This window comes from Aricia agestis, chromosome Z (genome assembly GCF_905147365.1).
Source record: "Aricia agestis chromosome Z, ilAriAges1.1, whole genome shotgun sequence".
In the NCBI taxonomy this organism is placed as follows: domain Eukaryota; kingdom Metazoa; phylum Arthropoda; class Insecta; order Lepidoptera; family Lycaenidae; genus Aricia; species Aricia agestis.
The window spans coordinates 15,983,824-16,002,918 of record NC_056428.1 but is presented as its reverse complement, the minus strand read 5'-3'; the positions used below and the strand labels follow the sequence as shown (position 1 = coordinate 16,002,918).

General features: G+C 36.4%; 1 protein-coding gene across 4 annotated transcripts in view; it reads left to right on the top strand.

The window, feature by feature from the left end:
- The window catches only part of LOC121739336 (cyclin-dependent kinase 14), a 127,077-nt gene that overhangs the window by 87,759 nt on the left and 20,223 nt on the right, over positions 1–19,095 (top strand). For all 4 annotated transcript variants that reach the window (XM_042131730.1, XM_042131732.1, XM_042131731.1 and 1 more), the window contains 2 exons: positions 3,227–3,376; positions 14,163–14,368. In XM_042131730.1, coding sequence (XP_041987664.1) covers positions 3,227–3,376; positions 14,163–14,368 — 356 coding nt within the window. The remainder of the gene's footprint in view (positions 1–3,226; positions 3,377–14,162; positions 14,369–19,095) is intronic.

The following is a 19,095-nucleotide window of genomic DNA, read 5'->3' as shown; positions in this document are numbered from 1 at the left end:
CTAATATCTTAGAAGTACTACTAAGCTGTTCTTGCAGGAGGACTCTGAACTTTTTAATGCGAAAGTTTGTCTATGTGTCTGTCTGTTACCTCTTCACGCCCAAACCGCTGAACCGATTTTGCTGAAATTTAGTATGGAGTCCCGGGAAAGGACATAGGATAATTTTTAACCTCGGAAAAATTTACGCGCGATAAACGAGTTTTGGCGCAACGGAGTTGCGGGCGTCATCCAGTTGCCCATCTTAGATGAAAATATCCTAAAACATGTGAAATGATCAGCTGGATGTGTTTTTGTCTCGTGCGCGATGGTCCGTGCGACTCCTGAACAAATATCGTATAAACCTCGCCGTGCTTATACCACTGATAAGGTCTGTTATGCCACGTAAGTCCGAGGTAAACATTAGCTGGATATAAACAGTTACCTAATTATGTATAGACCGTTAACTGTATTTATAACAATTTTCCGTACTTACACAAGGTTTACAAGGTTCCGTACCATTATAGAGCAAAATTAGGCCAAAAATTGTTTTTTTTTTGTATGGGGGCCTCCCTTAATTTTTTATTTTATTATTATTATTAAATATTAAAATACAAAAAACAAAAATTTTTGGCCTATTTTTGCTCTATAACGGCACGGAACGCGAGTCCGACTCGCACTTGGCTGATTTTTTTCCTACTTTCGCTCTATAACTGTACGGAACCCTTCGTGCGCGAGTCTGACTCGCACTTGGCTGATTTTTACTCTAGACTTTTTAAAAGCCGATACCGTCAATATCGTCTAACGTTGACCTTTTAGTAATTTTACGCCTTATCATTTCATCTACACGATAAAATAAAGTTATGGGAAGAGAAAGCAGAAAAATGGGATTAAATGGCTCTTGATTAATATTAAAACCGTAAGTTTAAAATCTCTTAAGGGTGGGCATGAGTTTTGTAAACAGATTCGAAATCGTAACAATTAATGTTCATTTAACTACCAGACCATTTTTTTCAAAATGGTGCATCTGTTGCAATTTCAATGTTAAAATACTAGGGAGCTGTCACCATATTTTCGATAACGTTACAATTGTCGTAACTATACAAGCATCTAAAGGAACTCATGCTGATTGCTGAGCCCTCTGTTACCAACATCGCTATAACTACTTTACTATAATACTAATGTATTCATATCCATTATGATAATCATAATAAATTAATAGTGATATAGAGTATTGTTTCATGATGGAACTCTACATAGAGCCATGTCGCTGAATCGTGAATTAGCTTCGGGAAGTTTATAATTAATTTGGTAATTGGACTTTCATGCGATATAATATTTGGAATTCCCCTGAAATTGCCGCTGATAGATCTAAAATTAGATGTACTAGAGCTAATAAACTAAACCGAATTAGACATATAAATAAAATAGATAATTATTGATAAACAATAAGCTAGTTGTTATCATATTTTATGTTTTATGCATTCTCGTTTATTGCTGTCCATTCCAACTGCTGAAAGTTGACCGACTGGTAGATCGAGAGATAGATTGGAAGACTGAACACTATTACAAATTAAGTTTCTGTCTCTTAGGAGCTAGAAACCTTATTTCGCACACGTGTTTCTTATACATAATATTATGATGATATCTTCATGTGTTTGTGGAGCATATATCTTCTTATCTTATTGCAATTTTTAAAAGTTCCACCTCAAGAAGACCCAATAACTAAATGTATGATTTCGCTATTTAAGTCACGGAAATAAGCAAATTTATTATTAGGTGTAAGTAGATATATACCAGGGAGGCTCATCAAAGTATTCAGTATTATTCAGCTATAAGTGAATTGAAAGTCAGCACTTTACTTCGGCTGGGCTAATTAGCCTCTCGTGCTAATTGCCAAGCTAATGATCAGCTATTTTATTTTGTGCTCTTGATGGTAGCAGTTTTCATTCTAGTGGTGTAACTAAGAATATATATTATGGCTGGAAATGTAGAAGGCAAAAGACTGCGCAGTCGAAACTCGATAATTGGTTCGATTCGAATAGGTACCATTCTCATCACATTCGATTCACTGAACTGAACTCAAAGTGCATCGTGTTTTTTCGACTGCCTACTCTGAGTAGAGACTGGTAAAGGTACCATACCGTAAGGCCAAAACCCTTCATCTTATAATACCCCATCAGTCGTGCCCATAACTTCGTCACTTTGAAGCCAGAACCTCACATTTTTCTGCGAAACAAAAAAAATCCATTAAAAGGTCCATTATAGTTTTTTTTTTTAACTTTAGTGGACCTTTTAACCTAATTAGGGGGAGTTGCACCAACTTACTTTAACTATAAGCTTAACTTTAACCATAACAAAATGTCAAATGAACTGTCAAATCCCTAGTAAAAGTTCAAAATGGACACCATATTTGACGATCACCTTAACCTTAACTATAACGACGCCTCTGGTGCAACCCACCCTTTCGAACTAAGTCACATGTATTTATATTGCTTTATCTAATTACTTGTAATTTTCAGTGTTCGTATTATTTATAGTCAACAAAACAAAGAACAATTCACATAACAGTCCCAAGGTTACACGATAAATTATATTTTTCATGTGTTTATTTATTGCCATAAATATTTTGAGATGGTTTTATTGATTAAATTAACAATAATTTGAATACTTTAATTACTTTTATGTATTTTGTAATAATATGTTTGCCTATTTAAATTATTATTAGGACGCATTTGATAAAGGGTTTAGGTTATCCTATGTTAAAGATAATAATTTCAATCCTTAAATACCTACTAAGTTGTACTGGCGTAAAGTCCCACGAACTCTATTGGCTGAACTTACCCCCTAAACTTTGAAGATCGACATCCAAATCTCAGTTTTGTATATGGGCTAGGCCTTTCCTCCAATGAAGAAAGAACCAGCTGTCGCCATAATAATGTACTGTTAAAAAAGGAAAACCTTTGAAGAATCTTTTACCCAGTTGTCCTACTCCTACTACCTACTCCTCCTACCTTCTTCCGATTAATTTCGTTTCCGGTCCCAAGACAGCTTTGGTCCTGTCCCTCGGGCTTCCTGAGATTATCAAAGGGTTTTAGTGGTTAGATACCGCTGTCGATCCTGGCGACACAGGAGATACAGCGGTGGGAATGTGTGGTGGACCAAAGCCCGTATAAAATTATTACCCAGCTGTGGAATATAATTAATGGCTCTTTAAAAATATAATTGTAACTTTCGTGTCTTGTTGCAGCTACAAAAGACGAGTCGGAAGGCGAGGGTGACCTGCGGCGGCAGAACGGCAGCGGGCGGGGGAAACTCACGTACAACGGCTACTCCGAGGAGTGCCTCGACAGGCTAGAGCCCAACGGCAACATACCTAATGATAAAGATTCACATTATGGTAAGTGTTCTTTACCAAACATTTTAGAACTCACCATATAATGATACCAAAAAAATAAAAAAACGATACAAAACTCCATTTAGGGCGTTTGTGCTCTACACGGATTTTTACCATCGAGCGCGGCGCGGCATCTCGATTTTCAACCTTATTTATATGGCAAACGTGAAAGTTATGAACGCCGGACGGTAAAATTCCGTGTAATGCACAAACGCCCTAACGGTCAGGATTCAGGAATGAGAATGCAAAATATGTAACCGATCAAATCATTAAAATTCATCTACAACCTAGCATGAAATAAACGTTTATTGATTTAATTAAGGGTAGGTTGCACCAACTTACCTTAACTATAACTTTAACCATAACAAAATGTCAAATGAAGTGTCAAATCCCTAGTAAAAGTCTATAATGGACGCTATATTTGACAATAACCTTAACTTTAACTACGCCTCTGGTGCAATCCACTCTTATTTAAATAGATAAATCAATTTTTGAACACTTATGAATGATGATGATAAACTATTTCTAAGAACTCCCTCGATCATGTGAGTTTAAAAAAAAATAAGCCAGAATCAGTCCACTCGTTTGAATGCTACAAAGCCACAGACGCACATAATGAACAGATATAGGCAGACGGACGGGCAAAAACGACAAACTTATCCAAAACACCCTTCTTTTTTCGTCGAGGGTTAAAAAGCGATATTTTATCAAGAGACGCGTCGCGCGCGCGCGGGTGTGCAAATAAATCCACTGCAACACTTTGGGGTTGGTCAGCAACGCCCTGGTTATATTATCTTATTGCGGTTTTCTTAGGCAACGTTCTAGCACAATAGATATAACTGTCTACTCTGGTTCTAGCGACGTTAAACTCTACTCTTTTACTTGCGTTAGGTTACGTCACCTCTATCTCTGAAAGCCAGAATTTCTTTGATATTTAAGGTTTTTTTTTAATTGTCAGTAGTGGTTTCTAGCAGACAGTTCCTCTGCATTCACCCTGTACCTTAAAACAACGTAGATTTAAGTTTAGCCAAAACAATAACCAGTGAATAATCCTGCAGAAACCTAGAAAACCTGCTAAAGAAGCATGATTAAAATATATAATAAAATATACTCATTTCACGAGTCGCAACGGAAAATACAACTAAAACCAATGATGTAAATAGGGGTACCAATTAACGTTTCTTTCACTAGTTTTTCACCGTCAAATGAGCATGGCTCATCAGCGGAATCACAACGAGCCTCTTCACTCGCTAATTAGAAGGCTTTCATTCCCGTGCATCAGATGGCTGTAGTACATGATCTAATTTGATGCAGTCAACATGTCTGATTGGATTTCGTCCGTCAGTTCGTACGGGTAAGGGTCGTTTCTAACCCAAACCTGTTAGCTCAAGCGAAAGTGTGTTTAATAGTAATTGATATAAAGTTTAAATTTGGTGTTAAGTTTCGTGACTGAATTTGGTGGCAGCGGTGGGATAAATTACAAGTTATTTTTGCACTTAAGTTTTAAATTAAATAGCTTTTAAAAGACTTTAACGGAAATGTAGAAAGTAGTTATATAAAGTTATTGTAAACCTTTACTTCTGTCTGTATTCGGTCCACGTATCGTATTATAACAGCGCATAAATGAAATCCGTAATACATATTTGTTACTGCAGTAAATATTCATTATTAATACATTAATATGAAATGAGTTTTCCAACTCCGATATGTAAATTAAATCACCCATTCATTTAATTTCATATGAAGTCACGTAAGTCATAATTCATGAATTAATCATCATCAGCTCTTCTTATGTTATCACTTACGAATGCGACCAAATCGACATGAAAAGTTCTCAAGTCACAAACAAAACTATTGAGAGGATACGAAAGTACTCGAAACAATGAAAACGATAATAGAGAGAAAAGTAATTTTATCTCTTCTTTTGTCCGAATATGAAAGATGTTATAATTGCTTGTTTTTAAACTACCAGCCATATTATGATGGAATTTTTAGATATAGAAGTGCGAAACGGGGCCGGGGTGACGAACATAGTTTTTTTTCTTGTCATAAAATCTGTATTATTATTATTATTATCTATCTGCGTTTTGTACGCAAAACAAAAAGAATCAACTTATTTTTTATTCTTGTTTGTAATGTATAAAGAACACCCTGGATATTTTAATGTATTCCAATAAATTTAACATTTACAGATTTAGCAAAAAATTCAACAAAGTTGATTTTCTGGCTGGACATAATTTACAATTCCGTTTTCATACGGCACCGGCCACTCGGTGATGTTATTACTGCGATGTAACGAAGTCTGAATGCCCGATCGACATGTTTGTTGAATACTCCAGTGGCGTGGCTAACTTGAGGGCTTTGGGGCCCCTAGCTAGAGTTATAGTTCTTGTAATTATTGCTATATCGTCATGGAGAACAACGGTAGCTACGCCTAATATAGAATATTGTTGTAATGAGAGCATTTTAGAGCAACAAGCAAAAATTGATTCATATTGATGTCTAAAGTTTTAACTGGGGATGGTTTGACCAAGAGGGTCAAGTGCGACCCTCGACAAAAAACGGCACTTCAATAGTTATTCTTTTTCTGTGCACGGACAGGCTTAATTGTTGGGGTTTTTACCCTTTGGTTTGGACCCTAAAAGATGTAATAAATGAATTCTCAGAGCTTAAACAAACAAACTCTTGCAGTTCGTCACATCTGCTGTACTCAACTGAGAAGTTTAAAAAATTGGAGGGTGCTTTAACATATAAACCAAAACAAAATGATGAAACTAATAAAACATAGAGTTGAAACAATAGCTCAGACTGGGGCGCAACGAGTGGTTGAGAGAATTTATATAAAATAATAAGAGAACAGCAATGAACATAGAGTTTTTAATACTATACTTTTTGAGCTTCGAAGTGGAAAAGCAAAGTGATCTACACTTACATATAAGTGATGTACCCTAGATTCAAGTGGCGTAGGAATTGGGATTCCTATCGGTTTTACATCCCTCTGATATTATGAAAGCCGAAATCCATATTTCTATCTATTGTTCAGACAGGCAACCTTCATCGCTTGGCTTAAAAACTTATGTCACCAGGTGTTTAAGATTCCGATTTCAATGCAATTCGAGATTCATAACCTGATAAGTTTAGTCAAAGATTAAATCAAGAGATTATTGTAAAGAAATTCGTAGGAAACAAGTAATAGGTATATTTTGTTATATCATATTTTAGCATCATATTATGTCCTGCAATTCGAAGATCTGGCAAAAATTCCGGAATAGGCTAGATGACTATTTTTTTTTCTTATTGGTAATTGAAAGACCCTTAAAAATAGAAACATCGCTGAAGGAATGACTCTGATAGCTTAAAAATTCACCAAGATATGACAATTCAAACATCTCATAAAATAGACCTACCCGAAACGCTCCATACCTACAAAGTGCTACGAAAGACTGACGTCACTCTTTCGTAGTTTGTACGCATCGGGTGACAACTTTGTTCGATAGGTATATCAAATATTGCGTTTATGAAAGTGTTTTCATAACAAAAGTTGCTTTTAATTGCATAAGTTATCGATTGGTATACAAATATAAAAAAATCGACTTGATTATCTAACTTTGAAGGCGCATAACAAAAAAAATTAAAATGCTATCGAGCTGTAATTTTGGGAACACTTATTTTTCACCGTGATTTCTTTATTTTATTAACAAAATTCGCTAATCTTTGTTTTTGTCATCATCCCTATTCTGAATAGAGGAATCGATGGAAGTTTCTTCTTTCGATTTCTCTGTTTTGTAAAAGAGGAATACTTCATAGATTTATCATATATAAAAGCGAAGTTATTACAGCTTGAAATTACATTAAGTATGTTAATTACCATGTCGGTGTATTAATGTTCGGTTTCATGTAGAGTTCCATTAAATCATTTTATAACTGAGCCTTCACGAGTATCATTTACATGTGAATGAAATAGGATGAAATACATACTGCTCTATATTATATTATCATGTACTTTCCTACAATTTAGGTAAAGTATGTATATTTCGTCATGTTGTTTTTAGTGCGTTTAGATTTAACTTGTAATGTCTAGTTAGACATTCAGGATAGTAAAACAATCTAAGCTGAGTCACACCTACAAAATATAATTACAAAAGTGTAAAATTCATTAACCGTCCGAATGCGTGTTTAAAACCTCGCTTACAATATATTTGCAAATTCTGATTTATATCTTGCCATTTTGACTGGCGTCCTGGTAATAATTATTATTATTGGTGTATATGACACCGTCAAATTGTAAATTGTGTCAAAAAATTACATAGGCTAGAAAACCACCCTGCGGTCAGAGTAGACAGAATGATAGAGTATGCCGACTTAGAACTGATGTTGACATTTTTAAATTTGACGTATTATGACCAAAATCGTCGCTAGGGTTGTTAACTGTTACCTACGAATTTAAAACTATGACATATTCGCTGGACGTGTTCCTCTTTGGTCGTATTGTTGTTTGTGTTTTGGCACATGCGATTAAAATTGTCAGAATTCAATTTTGAAATCTTTATTTTAAATATTTAAAAATAAATTATATCAGCCAGCGCGAGGCACAATCCGTTCATAATCCTAGTGAAACCCGACGAATTTGACAGATATTGAAACCTGTCCGTTTCTTTGCAGTCGAACTACTGGTAGTTATGTCTATTGTGCTGCGGTGGTCGCATATGCGGTATGTCCCATGCCCAAGCTATAATACTATCCATACACGTCTACTGACCTGTGTCCCGATTCTCAAGCGTCGAATTTCATTTCTATCGCAAGCTGTCTTACTCGCGCATCAGATAAACTCGCGCATGAGATAACTAGTGCGCACTTGAGTGAGATAGCCTCCCAACGACATTCGACGCTCGATAATAATCGGGCCCTACTCCGTAATACATTTTCCGTATGAAACGTCATAATGCTCGCGTCCATTTTAATTCGGCAGATATGAATAATGAAGGACGGCGGGCCTCGGGGTGCCGTAAACATTTTTATTTCACGAATTGGAGTTATGGACACTCCCAGGCCGAGCCGAGCCGGGGGCCGAAGCCGTAAATATTGCGCTTTATAGCGTCATACTGTAATGGGTAGTATTCTATTTACGATATGCCTGGGGACATCTTCGGTTCTAGGTGGAGATGAGTTATGATGTAATTTGTTGTATGTCTCAGTAGATGTTCTTAGTAACAGCGTTCTAAAATGTTAAATATCATTTAGATTTTAGGCCTTTACGTTTGGCTATGATGAACGATGATTGCAAGCTCGGTACTGCAATGAAAGCAAATTATTTAGCTATGTCCACACTATGCGCTTTCATTTTCAACTTTCGTCATCTTCTTTCATTCAACTTTCGTTTTGGCGCATTCAATAATAATTATTGAATACGTCAACGAACGCAATGCCGACATTGTCATTTTTATTTTTTGGATACGGTCAGATGGCATGCGTTGCGGACAAAGCTATTAAGACACTAGATGACGCCCGAAACTCCGTTGCGGCAAAATAAGTTTAACGTAATTACATTTTTCCGGGATAAAAAGTATCCTTACCCGGGACTCAAACTATCCCTATACCAAATTTAGTAAAATCGGCTCAACAGGCTTGGTTGTGAAGAGGAAACAGACAGACAGACACACTTTCGTATTTATATTATAGTATAGAAGTATGGATATTTTATCATAGGCGCGAATATGCCTATCTACATGTTCTTGATTAATCTCTCTTATCTTTTAAGCATTTTCTCCGATATAGAGTAAATAACTGACATTTTTAAAAAGTCCTTTGGTATGTTTTAATGCGTAACCACTATTCACCAACTATAGGTCACTAACACCTACAAAGTAATAACAGTTTACACCTAGAATGTAAACACGGAAATAACAAGTCTGTTTACTGTTTAGTCTACACACTGTGGTCGGTAGTGTAAAGAGTTAAGTTAAATAATATGATAACGGTTGGTTTGTAAACTAAATCAGCTGGAGCGTGATACGGTTGTTTTAACCAACTTAAAAAAGGAGGTTATTAATTCGACGCGTTTATAATATTATGTAATATTTATAATATTTCGTATATATTATGTTAATCTACATCAGCGGCTGAACTCTGAACAAAATATGTGCTAAAGAAGGAGGGGCACTTCGTACCCACCAATGTAGCACGTTGAAAATATACCGAATTAAAGGGCTTTAAAAGTTGAACATTTGAATGATTCCTTACCTGCAACACTATAAATTGATGTAATAATACAGGGTGTTTTTTATTGTGATTTTTTCTTACTTTCTACCCTCATTAACTTTTTTCTCCCATGGTTTAGAGATTTTTCGTCATACAATAAAATGTTCAACTTTTCAAGCCCTTTAATTTGGTATATGTCTCAACGTGCTACAGCTTGGGTACGGGTCCCATACAAAATTCCCCCCCCCTTCTTCTTTAAAAAGTGTATGTATGTATGTATGTTTCATGTTTGTGTTCGCATATCTTCGAAACTACAAGTCCGATTGAAGTGATTCTTTTTTTGTAGTAGGTATTGTTCAACTTAGGGAAGGCTGCAAGTTTCATCAAAATCGGTTCAGTAGTTTTTGTGATAGGTAATTTTAATTTTCAATTTTGAAGTCGGTTTTATCTTTAAAACTTTTTAATCGGGACTTAACGCGACTTATTCTGGTAGTGATGCTCTACGAGTACATACTTTTTACTACACCGTTCGAATCGGGATTATTGGAGCAAAAGCAAAACTATGCAGTTAGTATTATGTATGTTAAAGTCTTCATGTTTTTAGAACATGGCTATGAATTTCGCTACTGTGTCCTGATAATAAGTAGGTATGTGTATTGTGATTTGTGAATTGTGTTAACTTTGGCTACGCATTTTCTGAATTTCCCTTTATAAATGAGTCACTCAATAAACAGCGTTTGCATAACTTTTATTGTAAATATAAATAACGCCAAAATGATTGAAGACCGTATCATAAAATTATGCAATAAAAAGTTACTTTAATCCCACATGCGCAACATAAAAATGAATATGAAAGTGAATAATTTTATGGTCTCTTACATTCGGGCCACACAGTATCAATGATGTAACTTGTTTATATGCCCGGTTTTTAAGGATTTTGACAGGTATTAACATAGTTACTGGTGATCCTAGAAGGTGGGAAACCTAATTGGAACAGCAACAACCGCAATCACATCGTTCAATTATTTATAATCAGCATTGGGTTAAGTATGGTAGGTCCTCTAATGCGTAGGACTTAGGAGCTTTAAATTAGCTTTTCCTAACCAAGTGTTTACCGTCAAACCGCGTCAGGTTTTTGTTTTATAGGGTTGTTTGCAGTGGTACATTTTTATTTAATTTCGCTCTACCAGCCACTGGTAGTATAGCCGTAATATTATGTTCCAATTTCCATGCCGTAAAAACGCCACAATCACTTAGTGTCGTCAAAGTGTATCTTCCGCACCGCTAGTCTGTTCAGAGTAATTTAACCTCTTACATGACCTCTATGCCAACGACAGGATCACACGTAGATCCTCTAAGTTAACCACTGGATGGTAGTGTGACCTGGTGCCTTACTCCCAAAACTGATATCGATTTCGATTTTCGATTTCAACGGTTTTTTGACATTTTTTAGACATATTTTAGATACTTATCTAAAGTGTCAAAAAACCGTTGAAATCGAAAATCGAAATCGATATCAGTTTCGGGAGTAAGGCACCTGAGTGTTTAGACAAATGTCATTCGAAAATATGGACGATAAAAAATTTATAAGATTCGTCATAGTTACATGACGCTTGAGTTGCGATGCTGCACATCAAATTCCATTATTATATTTTCTAACTTCACTTTCGCATAATCGAATGCGAGTTGTCTAGTGCCCTGTGCTCGCGCGTGACCTATTTCCAACGTTGCCGCCCGAGTATAGCTTTTACCTAATTATACGCGAGCGTTGTGGGTTCGAAGTTCGGAGCCATTATGTAGGTGTATAGGATATGTAATTGTATTAATTTGGTAGTATGTGGCTGGAGAGTAAAATAATACTGGAGGCAAAATCCGAGTGACTCATGTGAGGTCTCTCTAGGTTTGCCCATGACGCCCGCAGCTCCAGTTAATCGTGAGGGAACCGTACATTTTTCCCGCAACAAAAACTATCCTATGTCCTTTTTCGTCTCTCAAAGTAACAGACAGGGAGACATACTTTAGCATTAATAATACTCCCCACACCGGTTTCGGTGACGGTGGCCAGTTTCATTGAAACCAGGCCTGTTACGCAGGAGTAGTTTTATAGTGCCCAAGTGTGTGCGCAGTACACAAGAGCACTCTCTCTTCCTTTCACTCTCATAGCCCAGTGGGACGGAGGACCGACACGACGGGCGAGAGATCAGGCGTAGGAACGACTTTTTACATGCCCATCCGACGCATGCATCATCTTACTTGTCAGACAATCAGGTGATCAGCCTGCATTGTCCTAACCAAACTTGGAAATAACATGTTTCCAACGCGGGAATCGAACCCACGATCTCCGGAGTCGAGAGCCGCGCTCTAACCACTAGACCACGGAGGCGACCACGTAAGCGGAGACTTTAGCATTAATAATGATACGATCATGTAGAGTGGCATGTTTCTCTACACGTGCCCATGATCGACGTGTATTGTGCATTGCTGTAGACAGCTGGCGAAATGGAGGTGACAACGATGACTATCTAATATCCAGCCTCCCTTAAGGCCCAGTAGTCCCTAAAATAAGCAGGTCGATGTACCTATGTCAGTACGAATATCGACGTAAAGGACATTAAAATAACATTCATATCAGCGCGCCTTGAACAGTGGCGGTTACGCGCTCTCCGCGTGCCTTGATAGTAGGAAATAGGAGAAAAAACCTTTTGTTTTTAGTATTACACAAATCAAATATATCAAATCGTTTAGGTTAGGTTACGACAAATGTACAACATTTTTTGTTTTTGCTAGAAAGTGTGTAATTTAGACATAAAATGATTTAATTATGAAAAACAGCGTTATAACAGTCATCTTTGAGATTTTTTTCTATCGAGCAGAACTTTTCAAATTGTGTACTGACCTTTGCGTATAGGAAATTTTCTCAATTTTAAAACGGTATTTTTCTATACTTAAATAATGACATTTTCTTTACAAAAAACATTATTTAAAAAACTCAGTTTACGTAGTTGCAACAACCACAGCGCCTTAACGTAAAGGGCCTTTTGAGTGAACGTTGACTGTTATACCTAATGCTGAATCTTACTGTTTTTTGTTGGGTTTTAAATGTTTTAGTTTTATATCGTAGCCATTTCAAGTTTGTGACTATCATAAAACCGCTAGTAAAAGACAAGACCCTGCCAATAATTACGTATGAGAAGTTTCGGTATGAAATCTTTACGGCTTCCATCACTTGGCAGAAGTTTATCATGCATCAGCCTCTAGTTTACAACTTTAATGTGACGTTTGGGAGATGCCAAAGTGCCAACAAAGTTTTAAAAGTCTAGACACATTTTGTGTGTAAAGTTTCAGAAAGTGTCTAGAGTTTTTGGGATTCACCAAAATATTTTAACTATGAAAGATTGCCGATTTTCGATGGAAAAAATACCTTTACCAACGAATAATATTGTGAAATCCGTCAGACCACCTCTCACTCACAAAGCTGTGAGAGGTGGCATTTATGTACCTATAACTTAAGACTGTAATAAATTATTGATTAGGTAAATTGACGACACTATTCACACATACTTTCTCGGAAATAATGCATTTTTGTAACTCGTGCTCAGTACAAAAATATGACAAAGAATAGAAACACTGACAGAGACAGTAGAGGTAGACCGTACGGTGAAGAGCGTAGACAGACACCGTAGAAACTGTTGCCATTGTAGCTATTATAAAAATTTTAACGAGATACAAAACCTAACGTACAATCATTAAACTGCACAACAATAGTTATTAAGTACACTTTACAACACTTAACTTTAGACGACCTCTGTGGCTCAGTTGGTGGGCTGTTGGTAGCTCAAGCCGGGGGTCGCGGGTACGAATCCCGACGACGGAACAAAAAGTTTTAAAACAGTAACTACCTGGGTCATGGATGTGTATTAAATATGTGTATCATACAATAAAAATCTTAAATATATGTATAGTATAAAAGCATTAAATATATTTCCGTTGTCTGATACCCGTAACATAAGTCCTTCAGGTACTTAGCACGGGGCCAGACTGACGTGGTGTGAAGCGTCCATAGATATTATTATTATCAAAACCTGTTACCGGGGTCCTGTTTTTAAGAGTATCTATACTATCCCACTGCTGGCCAAAGCCAAATAAATGTCTTTTATCCGTCTCATTGTAACGCCGCCGCGGCGTTATTATTAACCGGGAATTATCATAACAAAGTTCTTTTTAGCACGCTTTTAGTAGCTTCACTTGTAACTATGTAAGAAAATCTTGGAACCTTAATTTGACCCACTTCCCGGTCTTGATTATTATGAATTTTGCACATGCTCTAAGTTCTGATGACAATACATGACTAGCTAAGAAACGTCATTACAAATCCAATATGGCGGCCTCCTCAAGATGGCGGACAAGCTATTTGAAATGCACGTCCATGATAATATGGGTATCAAATGAAAGGGTTTGCGGTAAGGATTATGAAAAAAATTGTCACGTGACTTAAATCCAACATTGCGGACATCCAAGATTGCGGAATGGCTATTTGAAGTGCACCACCGTGTTTTTTCGTTTTTAAACTACATATTAACGTTATTTCCAGAATGGAGCGACGGCACCGGCAACGGCGAGTACCGAGTGCGGCGGCAGCTCTCCGTGTCGTCGGACTCCAAGCTGCTGGACGAGGGGGCGCGGGAGGACGCCGCCGTGGTCATGCGGCCCAAGCGGCCCCCCAGACCCAAGTCCGAGGCCTTCCTCGGCCCGTCAGAACACTCTAACCGTCGCACCAAGCGATTTAGTGCCTTTGGGGTGAGTAGATAATGATGGATTTTAAAAGGCTAGTTGTTACGAGGTGTTATGGGTCCATGGGTGATGGTGGTAGGTTTCCGTCAGGTCATTCGTTTCCGCGTTTAGCGTATTTTCATAAACAAATAAGGACCTAAAGAAGGGATCCGAATCAAGCTATGCTAAAGTCATATTAAACCACAGCTCGAATATTAAACCCCTTTCTTGTTATTTATTCGTTGAAAAATTTGATAGTTACTAATAACATAACTGAAATAAAACGATAACCATACGATACTTCTGAACGGGCATTCCACTCCAAAGTCCAACGAATAATTAATATTGTTGTCGTACTGTAGCGCTTTCAAGATAATGACAAAACACAAGTGCTCCCAAATGTCCACTCTGCATTAACGCATCATTACCCCGATCATAAGGCTCATACACACTGAACGCAGGAAACTACGGTGCGTTTTTGACACAAAAGGCTTAAGCTTTTATACCCTGGTTAAAAAATATACAAAATTATTATTTTAACGGTTTTCAAGCAGCCAGACTTTTCGCTTGAAAAATTTAAACTCCACTAGTAAAAATTGTACCGAAATAGGTGATTTAAATTGGTAGCATTTTAGCGGACCATATTCAAGGCGATTTGAAACGAAGAAGTAGATACAGGTATCCAGTTTTACAGTTATTTTTTCGATTTTTTTTATCCCTTTTAGTAGAGGAGGGGAGGGTGCTATTTTTGTAGTCACGGAGACGAGCGTCATGGAGACCTAGTAGGGTCTGTGCATTAGGTAAAGCTGATAAAAAAATAATAAGTGGGTTCAGAAACTGCAGCCATTTTAAAGTTTTGAAAAAGAAAATATACTTATTCAGAAAATTGCTTATTTAGGTAAATTATAAATATATTTTAGACAACAAGGAGTAAATCATTTAGTTTAGAGCAAAATAAAATATCTGCGAAGCTTAGTTAAGAAAATATGAAGCTTTATTTTTTATATTTTAAAATGTCTCTACAGGCCCTTTGAATCGTCAGTGCTTTATATGGAAGCTTCTTTGGAGTATACTAAACTTCCCCTATCTTAATCTGACAGATCCGACGACATTTCAATATTTAAAAAAAAAAAATTTTTACCTACCACGTGAGAAATCTGATTTCTATACCATGACTGACCATGATAACTAGACACATGTCGGAAGCCTATGCAAGCTTAATCTGACACGCTCGAGCTACTCCCGAAATCCCCTCTTCCCATCCCCAACTATTATAAGGTTTTATGTAAAAAAAGTTATATTATCTAGTGTTATTGACTGACTATTGTTGATCTTCGGATAATTATCGTTTAAGCGTAGAATTTATATATATCGCAGAATTTCGCTGATGATTGCGTTGCGTATTCCCACCGCTTCTGTCCCTACTGGCAGTGAACTGTAAAACCGGAAATTTTTAAGGATAAGGACGATCTTTATTTTCCGGGATAATCTCAACTCCGTGGACGGTGATGGATGACCCAAGTTTAGAGTGAAATTAAATTACAACTTGCAAATTATCTTGTTTATAACAACGTTGTATTGATTGGAGATGATTTTAGTCACATAAACGTTTTAAAATATTGGATTTTTAAATTATATAATATTTTGTAACGTAGTTAATAAGGTACGTAATTGTTTTTATTACATATTAAACAGGTAACGATTATGTGCTATTGCAATGTCTCAGTAGCTTATTCGTTAAGTAATTTAGGATAGAAGTGACAAACACAAACTTTGGCGTTATTATAATATTTGTGTGATATCTTGGATCAGGATTCACGGCACTCCAACTGGGGCAAATAATATACAATGACATGTTACAGTAGATATACAATATAATACAAGGATGTCACGTTTCGCCCAGTTCCGGACAGAACTTTTAACGAGGGCGTATATCCAGGGTAAGGGTGTCACTTGCACTGAGATCTACGTAGATCCATGTTCGATGTATGAACAAATTCCACCATAACATACCTTACATACCTACAACACATACCTTTTAAAAAGGGGCCAAGTTCCTATCAGCTAATTGTTCGCCTGAAAAAATAGTTGAAATATAATCCTATGCAAAGTTTAGATCGATCATAATCATTTTCATCAAAGGCCCGATCCATATTCTAATTTGAACTTGGCAGGTTCATTAAATGGCACTTTGGTCTTAAACGAATATTAGTGAGTAATGTAAGAAGCAACCTCTTTGTTATTTCAGCACGCTTCATATAGTTTCTTCAATTGATTTTATCGAACGTTTTCTGTTTAATGAAATCGGTTAAAAATAGAAACACTCATCTCGTATTTTGCTATAAATATCTTCCACTTGAATATTTCAAACTTGTGCCGAGTTTAAATTAATGCAGATCTTAAAAAAGTAGTGAAGAAAATCGCTGAAAAGAATTTAATTGTGAGAGAAGTATGAAGCGCTTTGAACGGCTCAGTCGAAGTATTCGCCGAGACTTTTTGTAGAATAAGTTGGGGAACAGAGGGGACGTTCAATAGAAATAAGCCTTCTAACGCTCCTATATGAAATCTTGAGGATCGTGTAAGAGGTCTGAGTATATTTTATTAGTTTTCATGGTAAAGTGCCAGTGAAGTGAATAGTAGAATATGTAATGAAGGTGGTCAACAATTCATAATAATAATCATTATTATTATTTATTAATGAAATGGTAACAATGTCCAAACCGGGCAACTATTACGCTACAATTGAGAATTTTTTCATGGCGTAATTAAAAATAGCATATACTTTTGATGGAAATTCAATTTCCTAGTCCTATTTACATTAAAATTAATTGACACGGAGGAAAGTATTACAATCTACAGTAAAAATTACTAGTTTTTTTACCAACTTTATCAAAAAGGTTAAGTGCAGACATACAGCAAAATATTTTACAAAAAATTGCGACAGAATAGCATGAACAGCAAAATATATTTTTTAAAATAACCTGACTCTGACAGCGCGTGTGAATTTAATTTTGGACTAGGTCCTTCATTCACCGGCTGGATTCAACTCAATTATCGTCGATCATACGGCAGGTTCACATTAACAGGTGTAACTCTATTGCTTCCTGTCAAATTGCTGCGAAATCCGGTTTAATCCGCTTTTATTGCGATCAATGGTCTCATTGCAGTTACGGCGTGTCTACATCTCCACGTCACGACGTCATCAACGTGGAACGGTGCGGTAACGTGGCACGGTACGTTGACGTGACGTGAAAATTTACGTCAACGTAACGTGAAAACGACGTCACGGTGTTATAGCTACATTTTATGTCTTTTTTTTCTTAAATCTCTCTCCAGCCTGTAGTAGTTTTACAGGGTATCGTGACTACAATGTTGGTACATCGTGATTCGTAACGTGCATTTTTATGTTACGTTGACGTAAATTTTAACGTCACGACAACGTACCGTGCTAAGTTACCGCACCGTTCCACGTTGACGACGTCGTAACGGGGACATGTGGACAGGCCGTTAGGCATAAAACTAGCGTTTGTGGTTGTTTCTCTGTTCGCATGTTTAGGTACTTAGGTACTCTTTAAGATTTTCTTAAGATTTACTGAAGAGCTATGAAGAATGAAGATACCGTCTCGTTTATTCGGTGTACAAAAAATTTGCTACATTCATAATATTCTACAGGACTAAAACACAATTCTTCCGGCAGTCGTTGTATTTAATATTATATCTATATTAATAGTAATTTCCATATAATCTAAGTTTTTGGACAACTTTGTGTAGTTCATATCGTGGTTTTTATCTACTTCACTACATATTATTTATAAAACAAAGTCCCTTTGTTCCCTTTAATCTTTAAAACTACGCAACGGAATTTGATGCGGTTTTCTTTAATAGATAGAGTGATTCAAGAGGAAGGTTTATAAGTATAATAAAATTCATTAAATAGTGGAGAAATACTGTTATTGTTGGGATTTGTAATGTGATGTCGTAAATAATTACATTTTTTCCGCTTACATTGCAAACGCAGGCTGAACCCTACGAGATTTATCAAAATAATGTACCAAGCATTGTACACATTGAAAAGGTCGACAGAAAACTTCGCGATGGTATATGTCTATCTCTTATATGGATATCCCACAATAACATTTTTTGTCATTATCTTTTTACGACAAATAATGCGTATAATAATGGCTACTTTTCGAAGCAATTTTAATAAATACAGCATTAATACTTATCCAATAAAATAACTTAAATACATTGTTGATTTAATGTAGATCTATATGGCCCTTTACAGCATATTATGATTTAAATTAATATTTTCGAAGATATTACAGATTTAAAAATTAGTAGCTTTTGCGGCGGTACCGACCAATGCGGGCCACCGGTAGTAATAATGAATACAAGTCAAAACTGCTGAATCGATTTTAATAATTTTTTCAGTGGCTATATATTTTATACCCGATGCGAAGCCGGGGCGGGTCGCTAGTTTATTATAAATTATGAAAGTAAAAATATAATTAAGGATTTTGTGAATATTTCAAGTGCCTATCGGCTGCCATTATTGATTATGAGCAGAAATGGCCAAAAAATTACGTTTCTTGTATAGGAGCCAACGTAAATATTTATCTGTAAAGTGTAGAAACTTTATGAAATGAATAGAATGTGAATTTATGAAGTATGTCTGTCTGTCTGTTACCTCTTCATGCCCAAACTGCTTGTAGGTACCTACTGATTGTTCTGAAATTTGGTATGGAGATATAGTT